The 15,634-nt window shown below is 40.3% G+C and overlaps 3 protein-coding genes across 3 annotated transcripts in view; all 3 read right to left on the reverse strand.

Moving 5' to 3' along the window:
* LOC126404288 (oocyte zinc finger protein XlCOF6-like) overlaps positions 1-3,909 on the reverse strand; it is a 44,979-nt gene extending 41,070 nt beyond the window's left edge. Inside the window, exon 1 of the mRNA XM_050067426.1 lies at positions 3,646-3,909. Within this exon, the coding sequence (XP_049923383.1) occupies positions 3,646-3,838 (193 nt within the window). The 5' untranslated portion in view covers positions 3,839-3,909. The remainder of the gene's footprint in view (positions 1-3,645) is intronic.
* Positions 1-15,634, reverse strand: part of LOC126404307 (gastrula zinc finger protein XlCGF57.1-like) — a 76,765-nt gene that overhangs the window by 31,196 nt on the left and 29,935 nt on the right. The window lies entirely within an intron of this gene.
* LOC126404278 (oocyte zinc finger protein XlCOF7.1-like) overlaps positions 14,123-15,634 on the reverse strand; it is a 50,677-nt gene continuing 49,165 nt past the window's right edge. Inside the window, exon 9 of the mRNA XM_050067405.1 lies at positions 14,123-15,590. Within this exon, the coding sequence (XP_049923362.1) occupies positions 14,743-15,590 (848 nt within the window). The 3' untranslated portion in view covers positions 14,123-14,742. The remainder of the gene's footprint in view (positions 15,591-15,634) is intronic.

Genomic DNA, 15,634 nt, shown 5'->3' on the forward strand with positions numbered 1-15,634 from the left:
TCCACACTGGAGCTCCACTCCTGCTGCTCAGGGGGAACCTCTTCTTTAACCACCAACAGCTGCTGGACGTCTGCAGGAAACAGGAAACACACACACAAACACACAAACATGGTTAAAAGCTTAACTTGGCAAACGACTGAGCCTTTTGATTGATGTAGTTAAAAATGTATTTGTAATGTAAAATGCTAAATGGTAATTAAACTATACATCGCACAACAACGCTTGCCACAGCCATCAAGACTGGATGCTAGGTTTTTGCCGGTTTGAAAATTTTACAATCGATTTGATTTAAAGCCAAATATCAAACCGAATCGATGCCTCTAATTATATACCTAATTTTAACACTGGGGGTCACACTTGAGCTTTTCCCCCCGATGAAAGCCTATTATAGGTGTAATGTGCCTCCAATCCACTAGGTGGCGGTAATGCTGTGTTAACCACCAATACACACAAGGTTAAATAAGAAGGACAAGAAGTCAACAGGGCAACCAACTGAATGACACAATCACGTTTTAATTTATCAAAACAAAACAACCATTCAACACAACTTGTCTTCTTCAGAACACCTAATACTTAAAAATAATATTTGAGCAGCAGTTGAGGTAGAGGGTCCCCCTCCCCCTTTTGCTGCAGGCCCATTTGTACAGCCAAGAGGGAATGGTACTTAATACGCAGGTGTAGAAGTGTACTAACAATTGTGTAGATTTGTAGTATTTCCACCTTTTGCTTGGACCTTTTTTCGACACTCTTTACATGTCGGCTCATCTTCATTTACCGGGTCACCCTTATCATCTGCCTCAAATCCAAAATGTTGCCAAACTGGCACAGTTTTTGTTTTTTTAGACACTAGCTCTTTCGGTGGCATCCTTTCATCATCTCTCAAGTAAACAGACAACACATGCCCTTTGATCTCCTACAGCAGGCAGCGGAGACCCTCTGAGCAGCCACAGTATTAGACACAAACTGCACAAAACATTTGTTGCTCCGCTACATTTAAATACAAACATAAACCTTATAAAGTTGTCGTCATACTGAATATTACTACGCAAGACAAGTTGAATATAGCCCCAAACAAGACCTGATGTCCACTTCAAAGGACAGCGAATAAAAAAAACATCAACTTTTTTTTGAAGTTTTTGCATTAAAATTTTTCCTTTCACCCAACGACATAGAGTATTTAAATATGAATATCGTTCTTCTGGGTCTCAGTAGGGGATCGTCCCATACTGATCACCCAATATTCAAAATGCACTGTCCCTTGCTAAATCAAAACAGAATGCAATTTTCCTTTATTTCTGTGCACACACTGCTGCATAAACCATGTTTTCAAACCAAAAGGATTTCATGGAACATAGCAGAGAAATATAAAATCAGAATTTGCAGAGGAGCATGACACAGAATGACAGGTCTGTCACTCAGCGTCATCGCAGCCATGGATACGAGACTCCCAACGCACAGGACCACCGTTGGCACACTCAATGACCCTCTGACTGACTGACTGCTTGGAAAATTGATACGTGGGCCCTGTTTCGGCTGAGTGTTAAACTACAAAGTTTATGGATTTGTAAATCCTCATGTGTGCCAGATTCTGTTTTACATAGTCATTGTGAAGCTGGGTGCACATTTCCACTCCCACAGTGAGAGATGACTAGACTGAGAGGCATGCTTAAATCCATTTGCTTATCAATATGTGTGCCAGAGATAGTCTGTCGTTACACAGAAGAGCTATCATAACGCACGACCATTACGCACAGCTGTGGCTATTAATAGCGCCCGAATGGTTGTATTTTAATTATCGTTATTACACTTCAGACAACTTATTGACGATTAATTTATAGTGCTCTTATTAAAACAGACTTCACAAACTGCTGCATAATTCAGGATAAAATCAAAAGATCAAAAACATGTAAATAATGGCTCAAATGTAAGCTAATATAAAGTGACAAGTGACATTTCTGACATTTAAAATCTAACTAGGACCCCCAGACTGCGAGGAAGGTACCCACACAGATCACTATGTGCTGACAACCTCCCATACTCAACCAGAGCTACAGAAAGTACCCTCTACCTGTCCATTTTAGTATCTTCCTACTACTAACCGTGGAAAAAACAAAACAAAAATGTGCATACAATGTACCGAATACTGTTACATCAGCTTCCCCTCCGAAACTGGTGAAATGGCTGCACCCAATAGTAAACGTCTTGATACGTCAGAAATGTACCTGTTAACAGGCCATTTCTGTCGTCTTAATGTGTATTTGACGCGTTAAGACCAACATATTTGACTTGTTAATACGGACGACAAAACAGACGCTTGGAACCCTTCCGGATTCCAACAGACAACAACACCAGAGAAGCTAACGACACCAGAGAAGTTAATGTGGCGTTTAAATGTCGACAGACTGAATATTTATTCAACAAACCTGCAGGCATAGGCGTTTCTAGCCCATTTTTTGGGGTGCTGAAGCACCCCTAAATTGAATCCCAGCACACCTAAAATTTGAGAGATTTTTTTTATTTTATATTTTTTTTACTGTATGTCCTTTTTAACAAGCTAGAAAAGTGTCAAAACCATACAGTACTTGGTTGCAACGAATACAGCACCCCCCTTGCCTCAAAAATGGTTTGATCCACCCCATCCCTCCCACCTTTCCTCTGAGCGCTCTATCTGCACAGAGCAATGTGTTGCCTTCCAGAGTGGGTGTTATACAGTAGTGGTGTAAGTACCTGGCTTAAACCAAGATATGTGGCACATTTCTTAACTTCTACCACTCAATACCAACACATTATTATCATTACCAGTCCTCATTTTTGCTGCATTTAATCGTAGGTCACTGTTTATGTTGTTAGGTAGGAGTTAGCTGACGTTTTTTCTAGCTAGGAAACGTTACAGGTGGTCAGTACCACTGTCCTCTGTTTGAATTGGAATGAGAGAAGCTAGCTGTTGTGTCATGTGCATGTGTTAATATTAAAGCCAAGGTGCTACTGACTAGCTAACTGACTGGATGCCCATTAACATTATAACTCCTATTGTGTGTATTTATTATTATTATTTTGTAGATTTCAAGCACTTTTCTTTTTTGAAGTGTATTTTTATTTATGTATTTGTATTATATAATACAGACAAGAAGGAAAAAGGCAGAGACAAACATTGAAAAAGTCAATTACTGTTAATGTGTTAATGTTACATGTTGTGCATTGCATTTCAAATAAAAGTCCAAAAAATAAGCCCAAGGTCCATTTTTGGTGCTCACTATAGGGGGCTGGTTTACTCCAGAAACATACATACTGTTTATGTGTATGTTGAGGAGCTGCTGTATCAAAATGAGTTGTCTTCCCCCAGAAATTAGGGTTACGATATGTTTATTGTATGATTCCAATCCATTCCTCTTTTGCTGTGGCTCAGCATTTAAATAACCTTTATCAGATTTGATGGTTTAGTCACAGACTTTCCCAAAAAGTGTTGTGTTTTTCTTTCACAAATGTGGGAATGAAATTGAGTTAAAATGTACAAAACAGTGAAATTTATCTTGCCTGGCCGGGCAGCTCTCTGGGTGCTCAGCACCCCCAAACCTCTGATCCTAGAATCGCCCCTGCCTGCAGTTATATTATTAATACTGAACTTGTGATGTTTAATGAACAAACCTGCTCTGTGTAACCGAAGCTGAGGGTTGGAAACAGCGTCCAGTAGTTTCCGTTGTCGCTCGTTCTCCTCTTTTGATCGACAAAGTTCCTCCTCGTACTCTGCTATCATTCTTTCAACCAGCCCAAATATCTCTTCAGCAGCCGCAGTTAGTCGCTGCTTCACCAACGCTCTCAGCATTTGGACTTTAGACATGTTCACACTTTAAAAACACAACAAAGAGACTCTGCTAACACACCTTTCTAGCAGCCGCCATCTTGTTCAAACGGTGTGAAGTTAGCGACAGTAAAGAGTACAGCTTCCGGGGTAGATCTTTTTGTGTGTTTTCTGGCGGATTGCAATACCAACTTTAAAGGAGTATACCGCCACCTACTGGACCGGAGTATGTAAGACAGGATCTAGTTTTACATTACATTATATCATGGATAAATAATAAAGAAACAAAACAAAAAAAACGTCAACCGCTATATGCTATGGAACAAACCAGTGTTATAGGTAATCTATTACCCCTCTCTGTATCTCCCACACCTTATCTCCCTTAGTTCCCAGTATCCCTACCAAATTCCAATCCTGTCCTGCCTCTCTCACCCTCTGTTGCAACCATACCCTTTCTTCGTTATATTTACCACAGTACATAATTACATGTTCAACATTTTCAATAATATTACAATATGTGCAAATTTGTGTTTACTTTTCCCAATAAAAATAAAGTCTTATTTAAACCAGTATGATCAAACCTTAATCTTGATAGAACTACCTCCTCTCTTTTACTTCTTCCTTTAATACTCTGTGCTCTGACTGTGTTTTGTATTCTGTAATAAGTTCTGCCCTTACTGTCCTCATCACACTTCTTCTGCCAAAATTCTGATATTTTCTTTTTGATTAGTGCTTTTCCTTCACCTTTTCCAAATGAAATATTAGTTACATGTCTCATACTAAGTGCTCTTTTGGCCACTCTTTCTGCACATTCATTACCTTTTAATCCCACATGGGCAGGTACCCAGCAAAATTCAACCTCGATCCCCACTTTCTGAACTCTGAACAGACACTGAAGAATTTCATACATTAAATATTCCCAAAGTGACTTCATATTCTGTAAGCTCAATAACACTGCTGCAGAGTCAACACACAGCACCACCCTGTCTGGTCTCACCCCCTCCACCCACTGAAGCCCAAAAATGACTGCCATCATCTCCGCTGAATAAACTGGTAATTTATCTGTTATCCTATTGCTCAGTTGAATTTGAAAAAGTGGGATGTAAACTCCTGTACCAACGCGGCCATTTTGATCTTTTGAGCCATCATTAAATATTTGTAAATAACTGTAAAAATTATTATTTATGTATTGATTTGCACAATGCCCTATTTCCCTTTCCACCCAATCCTTCTTTAGGTTTATAATACTAAAATCTATTTTAACCTTAGGAAAAAGCCATGGAGGAACATTACTTATTGGCAAAGGGGAATTAAAACAAATTTCTTTAATGCCATATTTTTCAATTTTATCTTTTATCTTCCATCCAAAACTATTTCCCTTAAAACTGTTTTATTCCCAACATTCATTTATGACACTTTTGATGTTTTCATCCCCACATCCACTTAACCGAATCCAATATGCTAACGAGAGTTTGTCCCTTCTGAACTCTAGTGGGCTTTCACCTGATTCCACCAGCACGGCATTAGTTGGAGTTGTCCTCATTGCACCAATACAGAGTCTCAAGGTTTTGTTTTGTATTCTTTCAATTTTGTTTAAGTGTGATTTAGCTGCTGCTCCATAAACAAAACATCCATAATCTATTGCTGATCTCATCAATGCCTTATATATATCTATTAATGCCTGCTTATCTGCTCCCCAATTATATCCTGATATAGCTCTCATTAAATTAATTACTTTTGCATTTTGTTTCTAATTTTTCAACATGCAGCTTCCACGTACACCTTTCATCGAGCCAGATCCCCAAGTACTTAAATTCCTTTACTTTTTCTATTGGTTGTAAATTAAGACTCTGTTCCTCTATCTTTCTCTTCCTGGTGAAGTACATGTAACAAGATTTACTGGGTGAAATTATTATATTATATGACCATTGTTCTACTTTTTGAATAGCCTTCTTTATATTTTTTAAAACACTTGTATCATCTCTCCCCCTGATCCAAATAGCTCCATCATCTGCATATAAGGATGAACAAATCCTTCTATCTAGGTTTATAAAAATATCATTAATCATAATATTAAATAATACTGGACTGATGGCACTTCCTTGGGGAATGCCATTAACTATATCAAATTCAACGGATATCTCCAGTACTGGACTGATGGCACTTCCTTGGGGAATGCCATTAACTATATCAAATTCAACGGATATCTCCAGTCCTACTTTAACTCTAAACTTTCGTTCAGAAAGAAAGTCTAGCACCCAATTAAACAACCTTCCACTAATACCCATTCTATTCATTTGGATTAACAGTCCTTCTCTCCACATGGAATCATAGGCTTTTTCAATGTCAAAGAAAACAATCACCATCAGTTCTTTCATCTTGAATGTTTTCTCTATTTCATTGCTAACTTTCACGACAGCATCCATAGTTGAGCTTCCTTTCCTGAAACCATTCTGATATGATGCCATTAGACCTCTCTGCTCTAATATATAATTAAGTCTCTGGACCAAGATCTTTTCCATCCATTTACACAAATGCGAGGTTAAGGCAATGGGTCTGTAGTTTCCAGGGTTATTTGGGTCTTTGCCAGGTTTACTAAAAGGCAAAATAAGTGCAGTCTTCCAGTTTTTTTGGCATGATCCCTTCTCTCCATATCTTGTTAAATAATTCCAAGACAAGTTTTAATACTCGATCAGGCAATCTGTGAAACATCACATAGCTTAATTGGTCCTGACCTGTTGCTGTATTCCTAGTGCCATTCAACGCTATTTCTAACTCACTCATAGTCAGCTCAACATCAAGAGTTGAGTCTATATTATATTTTTTCCTAATTATATTCTGGTTTTCACTTAGTATTTCCTCTTTCCTCTTTTTATGCAGATCATCCAAATGATTTCCACTATGTACATTGGCAAAATTTTTACCCAGCAAGCCTTTTCTTTGTCAGTTATAGCTATTGTTTCTCCTCTAATACTGGTATTTTATTGTACTTCCTTTTACCACTCATTTTCTTTAACATGTTCCAAACATCACCTAATTTCACTTCTTTACCTATAGCACCACAATATGTTCTCCATGTGCTCTTTTTACTAGATTTGATTACCTTACGAGTCAGAGCTTTTTTCCTTTGGTAGTCTATTAAGTTCTCTTGATTTAAGTTACTCCTCAGTACACGTAAAGCTCTATTTCGTTCTCTAACAGCTTTAGTACATTCTTCATTCCACCATGGTACAACTTTTCTTTTTCCAGTTATATTGCTCATGGGTATGCTCTTCAGTGCAGCATTCAGAATTAGATTAGTCACTAACGAAACACATTCTTCTATATTACCATCCATTGAGATTAAACTCGCTTTCTCTATACAGTGTTCTTGGAATTTTCCCCAATTAGCTTTTTTGAAGCACCATTTCTTGAACTTGTATCTTTCTTGTGAAAAAATGTTAAGGTTTACAGAGCAAAGAATTGGGAGATTATCACTTCCTATGCTAGAGTTATCATCAACATTCCATTCAGATGAACATACTAATTTTCTAGATACAAGTGTTAAATCAAGGTAAGATAGGTTATTTCTATAAACATCTAGTCTTGTTCCTTTGCCATCATTGATACAGACTAGTGATCTTTTTTCCAATAGTTACTCCACCACATTTCCATTATTATCTGTGTGTTTACTTCCCCAAAGACTGTTATGTGCATTAAAATCCCCGCAGCATATTTCTTTTCTATTATCATGCTTGATTGTATTAAACATTTCAACACTCAACTTCTTGCATGGGTTGTAAAGGTTGATTATTTTAGTGTTAACATCTGTATTACATACTTCAATAATTACACATTCCATGTCTGCTGGTGATGGTAACCTTCCGAACACTATGTTATCTTTAACAAATGTAGCACAGCCACCTCCTTGATTGTCTACCCTGTCATATCGAGCCGAGGTATATCCTGGTAGATTAAAATCAAGATGAGGCCTTAACCAGGTTTCTTGCACACATAAGATATCCGGTCGAGGTTCTAATTCTGATACATAACTTTTAAATTCCTGTCCATTGGCAATAAGGCTTCTTGCGTTGCATTGTAGTAAATGGATCACCATAATAAAGATGATAATCATTACCCTGGGACCCTCCATCAATGTTTGTTCTCAGTATTTCATGAATATCCTCTGCTCTTAAGTCTTGAATACCCAGGAACTCTTCTGCTGCATTCACCACTGTCTTAATTCTATCACTTTTTTTTCTTGCTTAGTAGCCACATTGATTATTTTACACATAAAGGCAACAAAACTTGTCTGATTCACAATCAGTGAATCCTCTTTAACCTTGCATTTATGTGAGCACTGCACCAGCTGTGTCATTGGAACCTTAGCTGCTCTGTCTTCTTGCATTCTAGGCCTGCTAGCTCTCTGTGGTAGAGACCTCAGGTCGCCACTTATTCCTCCTACTTCGCCACTCATTACTTCTACATATGTTTCAGAGGCTCTGTTTGCATTTCATCATTAACTCTCTTTAAAGCTTCTGCATATGATATGTTATTGATTACCTTACATTTTTGCACGTCTTTTGCTTTAATCTGTACAGCCTCCAAATGCTGCACTATGTTCTCCTCCACAGTTACAACATTTCAGCTTAGCATCTTTCCCACATTTACCATAGTCATGTTCCCCTCCACATTTTGCACATCTTTGTTTACCGCGGCACTGTTGGGCTACATGTCCCATTCTTTGGCATTTAAAGCATCGTATCGGATTTGGGATATATTCTCTTACTCTGTAATTGATCCACCCCATTCTGATCTCTTTGGGAAGGGTGCTCTCAAATTGTACCAGCATTGATAAACTTTCCCTCTTTACCCCATCTTTGTTTGTCTTTAGTCTCTTGACGTCTAGCACTTTCCCTCCTCTGATTTCTTTCTTGACTTCCTCCTCAGTCATTCCTAGTGGCACATTTGAAATTACACCCCTCAGTTTAGCCACTATACTAGGGATGTGAGTTGTAATCTTTACTCCATCAAGTGTATTTATCTTGAGGATTTTATCTTGTTGCTGCTTGTTCATGGCAGAAATAAGTGCTCTGCGGTTGTTGAGAAACTTGGCAAATCTTATCTTTCCAATTTCTTTCTCAATAGCTTTGGTCATTCTAATTGAATGAAAGTGCCCCGTCTCTCTCCCAAACAAAATGACTACTTTCCAGTCTTTCTCAGTCTCATGTTGCGCTGAATCTTCCCAATAAGTTCTTACTTTTTTTGAAGCACCCTCTTCTTCTTGACTGCTTCGATCTGACCAAGCTTCGCTTCTATCTTTCTTATCCTGCCTTTTCCTTCTTCTGTTTGATGCGAAACACCAATCCATACCTTCCTCATCCCATCCCTCCAAACTTTCACCCATCCTACACTCACGGTTCAGTTGATTGCAATCCGACACTATTTCTCTCTCCGTCCACCTCGTGTCCTCCGTACACCCTTCTCCTGCTGCTGCTGCTGCTGCTGAGTTCAGCCCAGCCATAACCCCATAAACACTTCCAAGGTAGATGAGTTGATGAGCTTCAAAATAAAAGCCCAGAAATGTTAATGAAATTACAGGCTTACTCAGAAAACCACATGCAGGAAGATAAATTGATTAAAATTGATTTGAAAGAATGACTTTTATTTAACTGTTGCAGTTCATTTTTAGTTTAGTTTATTTGTTTTCACATTTGCATAAAAAGTAGTACATGAGCAACAGAAACATGATGGAGAGATGAAAAAAACAAAACTCAGAGGGGCTTAATCGAGGCATTTTCCAGTGTATACCCTAATCCATTAGTTAACTCAGTTAAATATTACAAAGATGAAAGAAGGCAAAGACAATTATAAAATCCACACAGACCATGTACACAAGGACACAAAATTCAGATCACTAAATATTAATCGACAGTTTACACAGGGAATCCATCAGTATAACATCAGAATGGTTCAGTCCAACCTTTAACATCTTGATGGGCAGTTTACACAGATAGTCCATAAGTGTAACATTGAGGAAATACAATCAGACCTTTCACACATAATCCATCAGTATAGCTTTTTTTCAGAGCTGAGTGTTGCTCCATTGTTATCTGCTGTGTTGGTTGATCCAACCATTGGGAGATGTTGATTGACTCAAGAAGAGTTCTGCCTGTGTTGTGTTCGGGAACCCGTAAAAACTCAGAATTTCGAAAGGGGACACAGAATGATACAGAGGGACGCAAAATCAGAATCAGAATCAGCTTTATTCGCCAAGTACATGTGTACATACAAGGAATCTGACTCTGGTAGACTTGCTCTCAGTGTACCAGAATTGACATAAGTACTCAAATTTAGGTAAGAAGTGGAATATACAGAATATACAATATTTAAAAAATATACAACTATACATCAAATATAAACAAATATATATAATATTCAAGGATGCAGTATTGTTTGACCTGCCACTCTGTGACTGTTAAGAAGTTCACCAGAGCGACAGCCTGGGGGAAGAAACTGTCTTTGTGACAGGTGGTTTTGGTGAACAGTGCTCTGTAGCGCATACCGGAGGGGAGGAGTTTAAACAGATTGTGTCCAGGGTGTGAGGAGGCTACACTGATGTTTCTTGCCCGTTTCCTGACCCTTGACCTGTACAGGTCCTCGATGGAGGGATGATTAGTACCAATAATCCTCTCTCCACACCTGATTGTTCGTTTCAGTATGTTCCTATCCAGTTTGGTGGCAGATCCATGATCAGCAGTTCCTGAGGCAGGTTGAGATTCCTGAGCTGTCACAGGAAGTACAGCCTCTGCTGGACACTTTTTCCAGACAGTGTCTATGTGGGAGGTCCACTTCATGTCCCAAGAGACTGTGGTACCGAGCAACCTGAAGGTGTCCACAGTAGACACTGTGCTGTTGAGGATGGTGAGGCGGGGCAGTGTTGGGGGGCTTCTCCTGAAGTCTATTGTCATCTCCACAGTCTTGAACGGGTTCAGCTCCAGGTGGTTCTGACCACCACTTCCTGTCTGTATGCAGACTCATCACAGTCCTGCATTAGACCAATGACCGTGGTGTCGTCCACAAATTTCAGGAGTTTCACAGAAGGGTCCCCTGAAGTGCAGTCGTTGGTATGCAGGTCGAAGAGCAGTGGGGAGAGGACACATCCCTGGGGGGCGCCACTGCTGGACCAGGAGCTGGATGTGATGCTCCCCAGCCTCACAGTATTTCAGGGATGATGTTGTTGAAAGCCAAGCTGAAGTCCACAAACAGGATCCTTGCGTAAGTCCCCGGGGAGTCGAGGTGGTGCAGGATGCAGTGCAGTCCCATGTTGACTGCATCATCCACCAACCTGTTTGCCCAGTAGGCAAACTGCAGGGGGTCCAGCAGCAGGCCTGTGATGTCCTTCAGGTGGCACAGCAGCAGTCTTTCAAAGGATTTCATGACCACAGATGTCAGGGCGATGGACCTGGAGTCATTTAATCCTGCGATGGAGGGCTTCTTGGGGACTGGAATAATTGTGGAGCGTTTGGAGCAGGAGGGTACTTCACACGGCTCGGTCGAGATCCAAGTGAAGATAGGGGCCAGCTGGTCAGAGCAGACTCTCAGGCAGGAGGGAGACACACCGTCAGGTCCTGGAGCCTTCCTGGTACGGCTGCACGATATTGGGAAAAATTGACATTGCGATTTTTTTCCCCCCCAGCAATATATATTGCGATTCATGTTTTTTTAAGGATGCATTATTTTCCACCAGATGACTTCAGTAGCTCTACTTGGTGAGAATCAGTCATTTTGGAATTATCAGGCTGATATTGCTTTGAATGCAACAGCATAAAATGTGCTGAAAATAGGCATTTGTTCAGTGAAACCACTCTCTCTTTTAGTGTTTCCCCTATATGCAACTAGCAGCGGTGCACCACGCCAGTTTCTTTAGAAACTACCGTTATATTATTCGGCACTACGGCCGCTTCATAACCAGGTCAATTCACACACTTGTGAGTAAAGCATATAGGAGGAGAGGAGAGGGCTCCATCTTATCTCTTCATACGCTAAAGTTAGCCTGTATTATTTTGAGCGACCGACGCTTCATATAATAACATAACATTATACTATTTATCGTGTTATACAGTGAAACGTTTCATCTTATAATGTGATGACTTAAAGTGTTTACATGAGGGCATGTCATTTCTGTCTCTACATGGTCATTTTCCTCTGCTCTCTGTATCGCGTAAGGCGCTGTCCGGGATGTTTTCACTGAGCCAGGTTTCGGTGAAACACAGGAATGCAGATGTGCTTAAGTTCGAGTTTTATGAGTGAGCAGCAGCAACTCGTCCATCTTATTTGCCAGAGAGCGGACATTCGCCAGGTGTATAGACGGGAGTGGAGTGCATAATCCCTGCTGCGGTAGCCTGACCAGCGCTCCCGCACGCTTGCCCTATCTCCGTCTCCGGCGAATCCCAAGGCAACAGCTGCGCCTCTTACCAAAATCTCTGCAAAACTCGCTGGGTGGTTGAAAAATGGCAAGAAATTACCAGTGCAGAACTGACCAATGTGGAGGAGTTCCTCTCTGGCGAAGGTGACCAGAGAGGGCGAGCAGGAAGCTAAAAAAAACCCCAACAACATCAGGAGAAGTAGGAGAGGGCGAAGTCCCGTGGCGGCCATCCGTGGCACCATCTTGGTTTATAGATGGCCAGAACTGGCATGGGAGCTATGAGGAAAAATGAACTGTTTCTATCAAAGGAGTCTGGTGACTGTGGACAAGGGCAGGAGAAAAACCTATTTTAGCCACATAAAAATACAATCACCTCGATGAAAATTCCACATCAGCTTAGAATATTTTCACAGCTTCACCTTGCTGTCAGACAGCCCTTAACAATGGTAAACTGATGCAGTTACATGATGCTCTCCTAACAGCAACCAGACTCCACTGAAAGAATCAGTAATTTTCCCTCACAGAACACAATGAGTCGTTGGTCTTCCGCTGGTCTTCAACATGCTAACCGTGCCAGTTCTCTTGTCTGCTTCTCCAATCTGGGAGCATAAAGTAGAAAACACACAATTCCAAATGAAGCCTGAGTCATGAAGATCGCTCAGCGGCGTCAGTGTTTCCCCTGCCATTATATTAGGCAGGGGTCTTATAGTCTTCTGTTATTTATCTTGTTTACACCCATGTCATTTATTTTTTGAATACTTTATTTTCAATTTTTAATTTTACAAGAACAGTACAACGCTTAGCAGCATTCTCCCTGCTGTGCCTGTCCGCATCAGCCCAATGTGTTTCATGTGTTGGTGTAACTGTCCAGTCTGTGTAAAAGACTTCAAACAATGGACCTGAAAAGTCTTTGTCCTGAATGAGTTCTCATGGTTGTTTTCACAGTCTTATACCATATAAAAGGTTATATTTATTTTTCAAACTGGACAGCTGAATCACATTTCTCCTTTATGTTTTGTGGTGTGTCTATGGAAATTTCTCCTGTGCCGAAATGATTTTCCACAAATTGAGCAGCTAAAAGGTTTCTCTCCAGTATGAGATCTCATGTGTACCTTCAAATATCGACTGTAATAAAATCTTTTCCTACACTTAGGGCAGCTGAATGGTTTCTCTCCTGTATGAAATCTCATGTGTTGTTACAGATTTCCTCTTTCACTAGATCCTCTCCCACTATCAGGGCAGCAAAATGGTTTCTCTCCTGTATGAGATCTCATGTGTATCTTTAAATCTTCACTGTACTCAAATCTTTTCCCACACTCAGAGCAGCTAAATGGTTTCTCTCCTGCATGAGATCTCATGTGCCCCTTCAGAACTCCAGTACGACCAAATCTTTTCCCACACTCAGAGCAGTTAGACGGTTTCTCTCCTGTATGAGCTCTCATGTGTCTCTTCAGATCTCCACTGTGACCAAATCTTTTTTTTTTAATCAACTCCCACAAATATGACATGCAACCCACTGTAGCCTACATGAAATGTCCAAAATGTCCAATATCCAAAACCTCCAACACGTTTGAACACTCCAAACTCAAACATATTCCTGAACGATATACAGTAATGTGACCTGATCTTCTCTCTTCTCCTCTGCTCCTCACGCTTCAATTAACAAAAATTTTACTTTTTTCCTAATTTGAGATAACAGACAGAATACAGCTAGCTTAGACACTACAGAACTGAATCCACTTGCACCTCAAAGTCCCAGGTCACGATCTCTCAAGTGATGCACAAACACACATGCAGAGAGACAGAGAGTGATTACTGTTGTTTGGCACCTCTATTGCCCCCCCCCCCCCCCCAGAAGTCAGTTTTTGAAGTCTGTCTTTTTTACATTATTTATTTTAGCAATGCATTTACAAACTTTGAAGCAGTCAACAATTATAAATATATATATTATGAAAATAAATAATAATAATACAATTATTTCTGCAATTATTTTAAATACAATCATGTTTTAAAGAAGAGGAGTAAGCCACTCGGGCTTTCTTCAGGCACACTACGCACTTGAACTGCGGTCTTCTTCAGGGCGTGGTAGAAATTTTTTTTTCTGCCACGCCCTGAAGAAGACCTGGTGGTCGAAACCGGTCAGCATTTTTTTGGCATTTGGTCGTATGTATTTTAACTCTGACATGCCCAATTAAATAAAGGCTTTTTAATATTCTTCCTTGGCTCAGTGCATAGTGTGTCTGAAGAAAGCCCGAGTGGCTTACTCCTCTTTTGAACAGTTAATATTCAACTTCAAGAGCACCTCACGTCTACCTGGAGTTTACCTGAGAGCACCTGGTAATTTTCTTCTTTTTGTGACAATCATGTTTTAGTTGGAATAACAGATCCAAACAAGTTAAACCTACAAAAATTGCAGAAAATCAGCAAACACATGAATTTTAGTTGATTTAATTAAAAAAAAAAAAAAAGATTAAATAAGGTGAGCACTTTCATTTATTGGGCTACAGTTGCAACATGCAGATTACTATCAGATCATTCAAAACAACTGAAAACCGTGGACACAACAAATTTTACTTGGCGAACCACCAAGTTCCACCAACACTGACAAGGGGACATGAGCTTCCGCAGCTTCTTTTTGATTCTTTTTGCACAAGTCCACCTTGGAGTCCCCACAAAACTTGTTTTCCACCATTTCGGAAAGAACCTGGTGTTGCAGTAGCTCCTCATTGGCAGTGGTGCCACAGTAATCCACAGTCCGAATATGGTGACACAAGCTATGAGACAGGCCACTCCTTTGCGCAAGTAGGTGATACTGCCGACAGTCCTCCATCTCACATTTTGTGACATGCTGCTGGCCCCATGTTTTCCGCAGCACATGCACCGGTACACTGAAACCCTTAGCAATTTTCCTGACTGCATCAACGCCATTATTTTGGTCAACACTATTCTTTTTGTATAATACAATGGTGCAGTGAGGGCACTTCATGTGGGAAGATTGAAGTGGAGGCGCTGTGGTTGTAGCTGGGGCTGACTGATCTGTGACAAGTGTCGGGGTCTTGGGTGATGCTGTCTGAGATAGAGGGTGGGAGAGGTGGGAAGATGGAAGTTCCTGAGTGACTGCTTCTTCTGGAGGCTTTGTGGTTGTAGCTGGTGCGGACACTGAAGAGGGAAGTGCATATGAATGATCCAGTGATTGCGCAATAAAGTCCTCAGATGATGATGGTGAGGACTGATGAAGAGGTGGCACCACAACAACACATTTTTTAAAACACTCAGTCACATGTGGTGATATGAAGTCTTTACGAATTACAGTTGTGTCACAGAATGGACAGTGGAAATGACCTTTATCACGGCAAGGCATGTTGCATCTACAGATTATTTTTTCTGTAAAGGGAGAGAAATTTGTATTGAAAACCATCATATTATAA

The sequence above is a fragment of the Epinephelus moara genome, chromosome 17, assembly GCF_006386435.1.
Source record: "Epinephelus moara isolate mb chromosome 17, YSFRI_EMoa_1.0, whole genome shotgun sequence".
NCBI classification, from domain to species: domain Eukaryota; kingdom Metazoa; phylum Chordata; class Actinopteri; order Perciformes; family Serranidae; genus Epinephelus; species Epinephelus moara.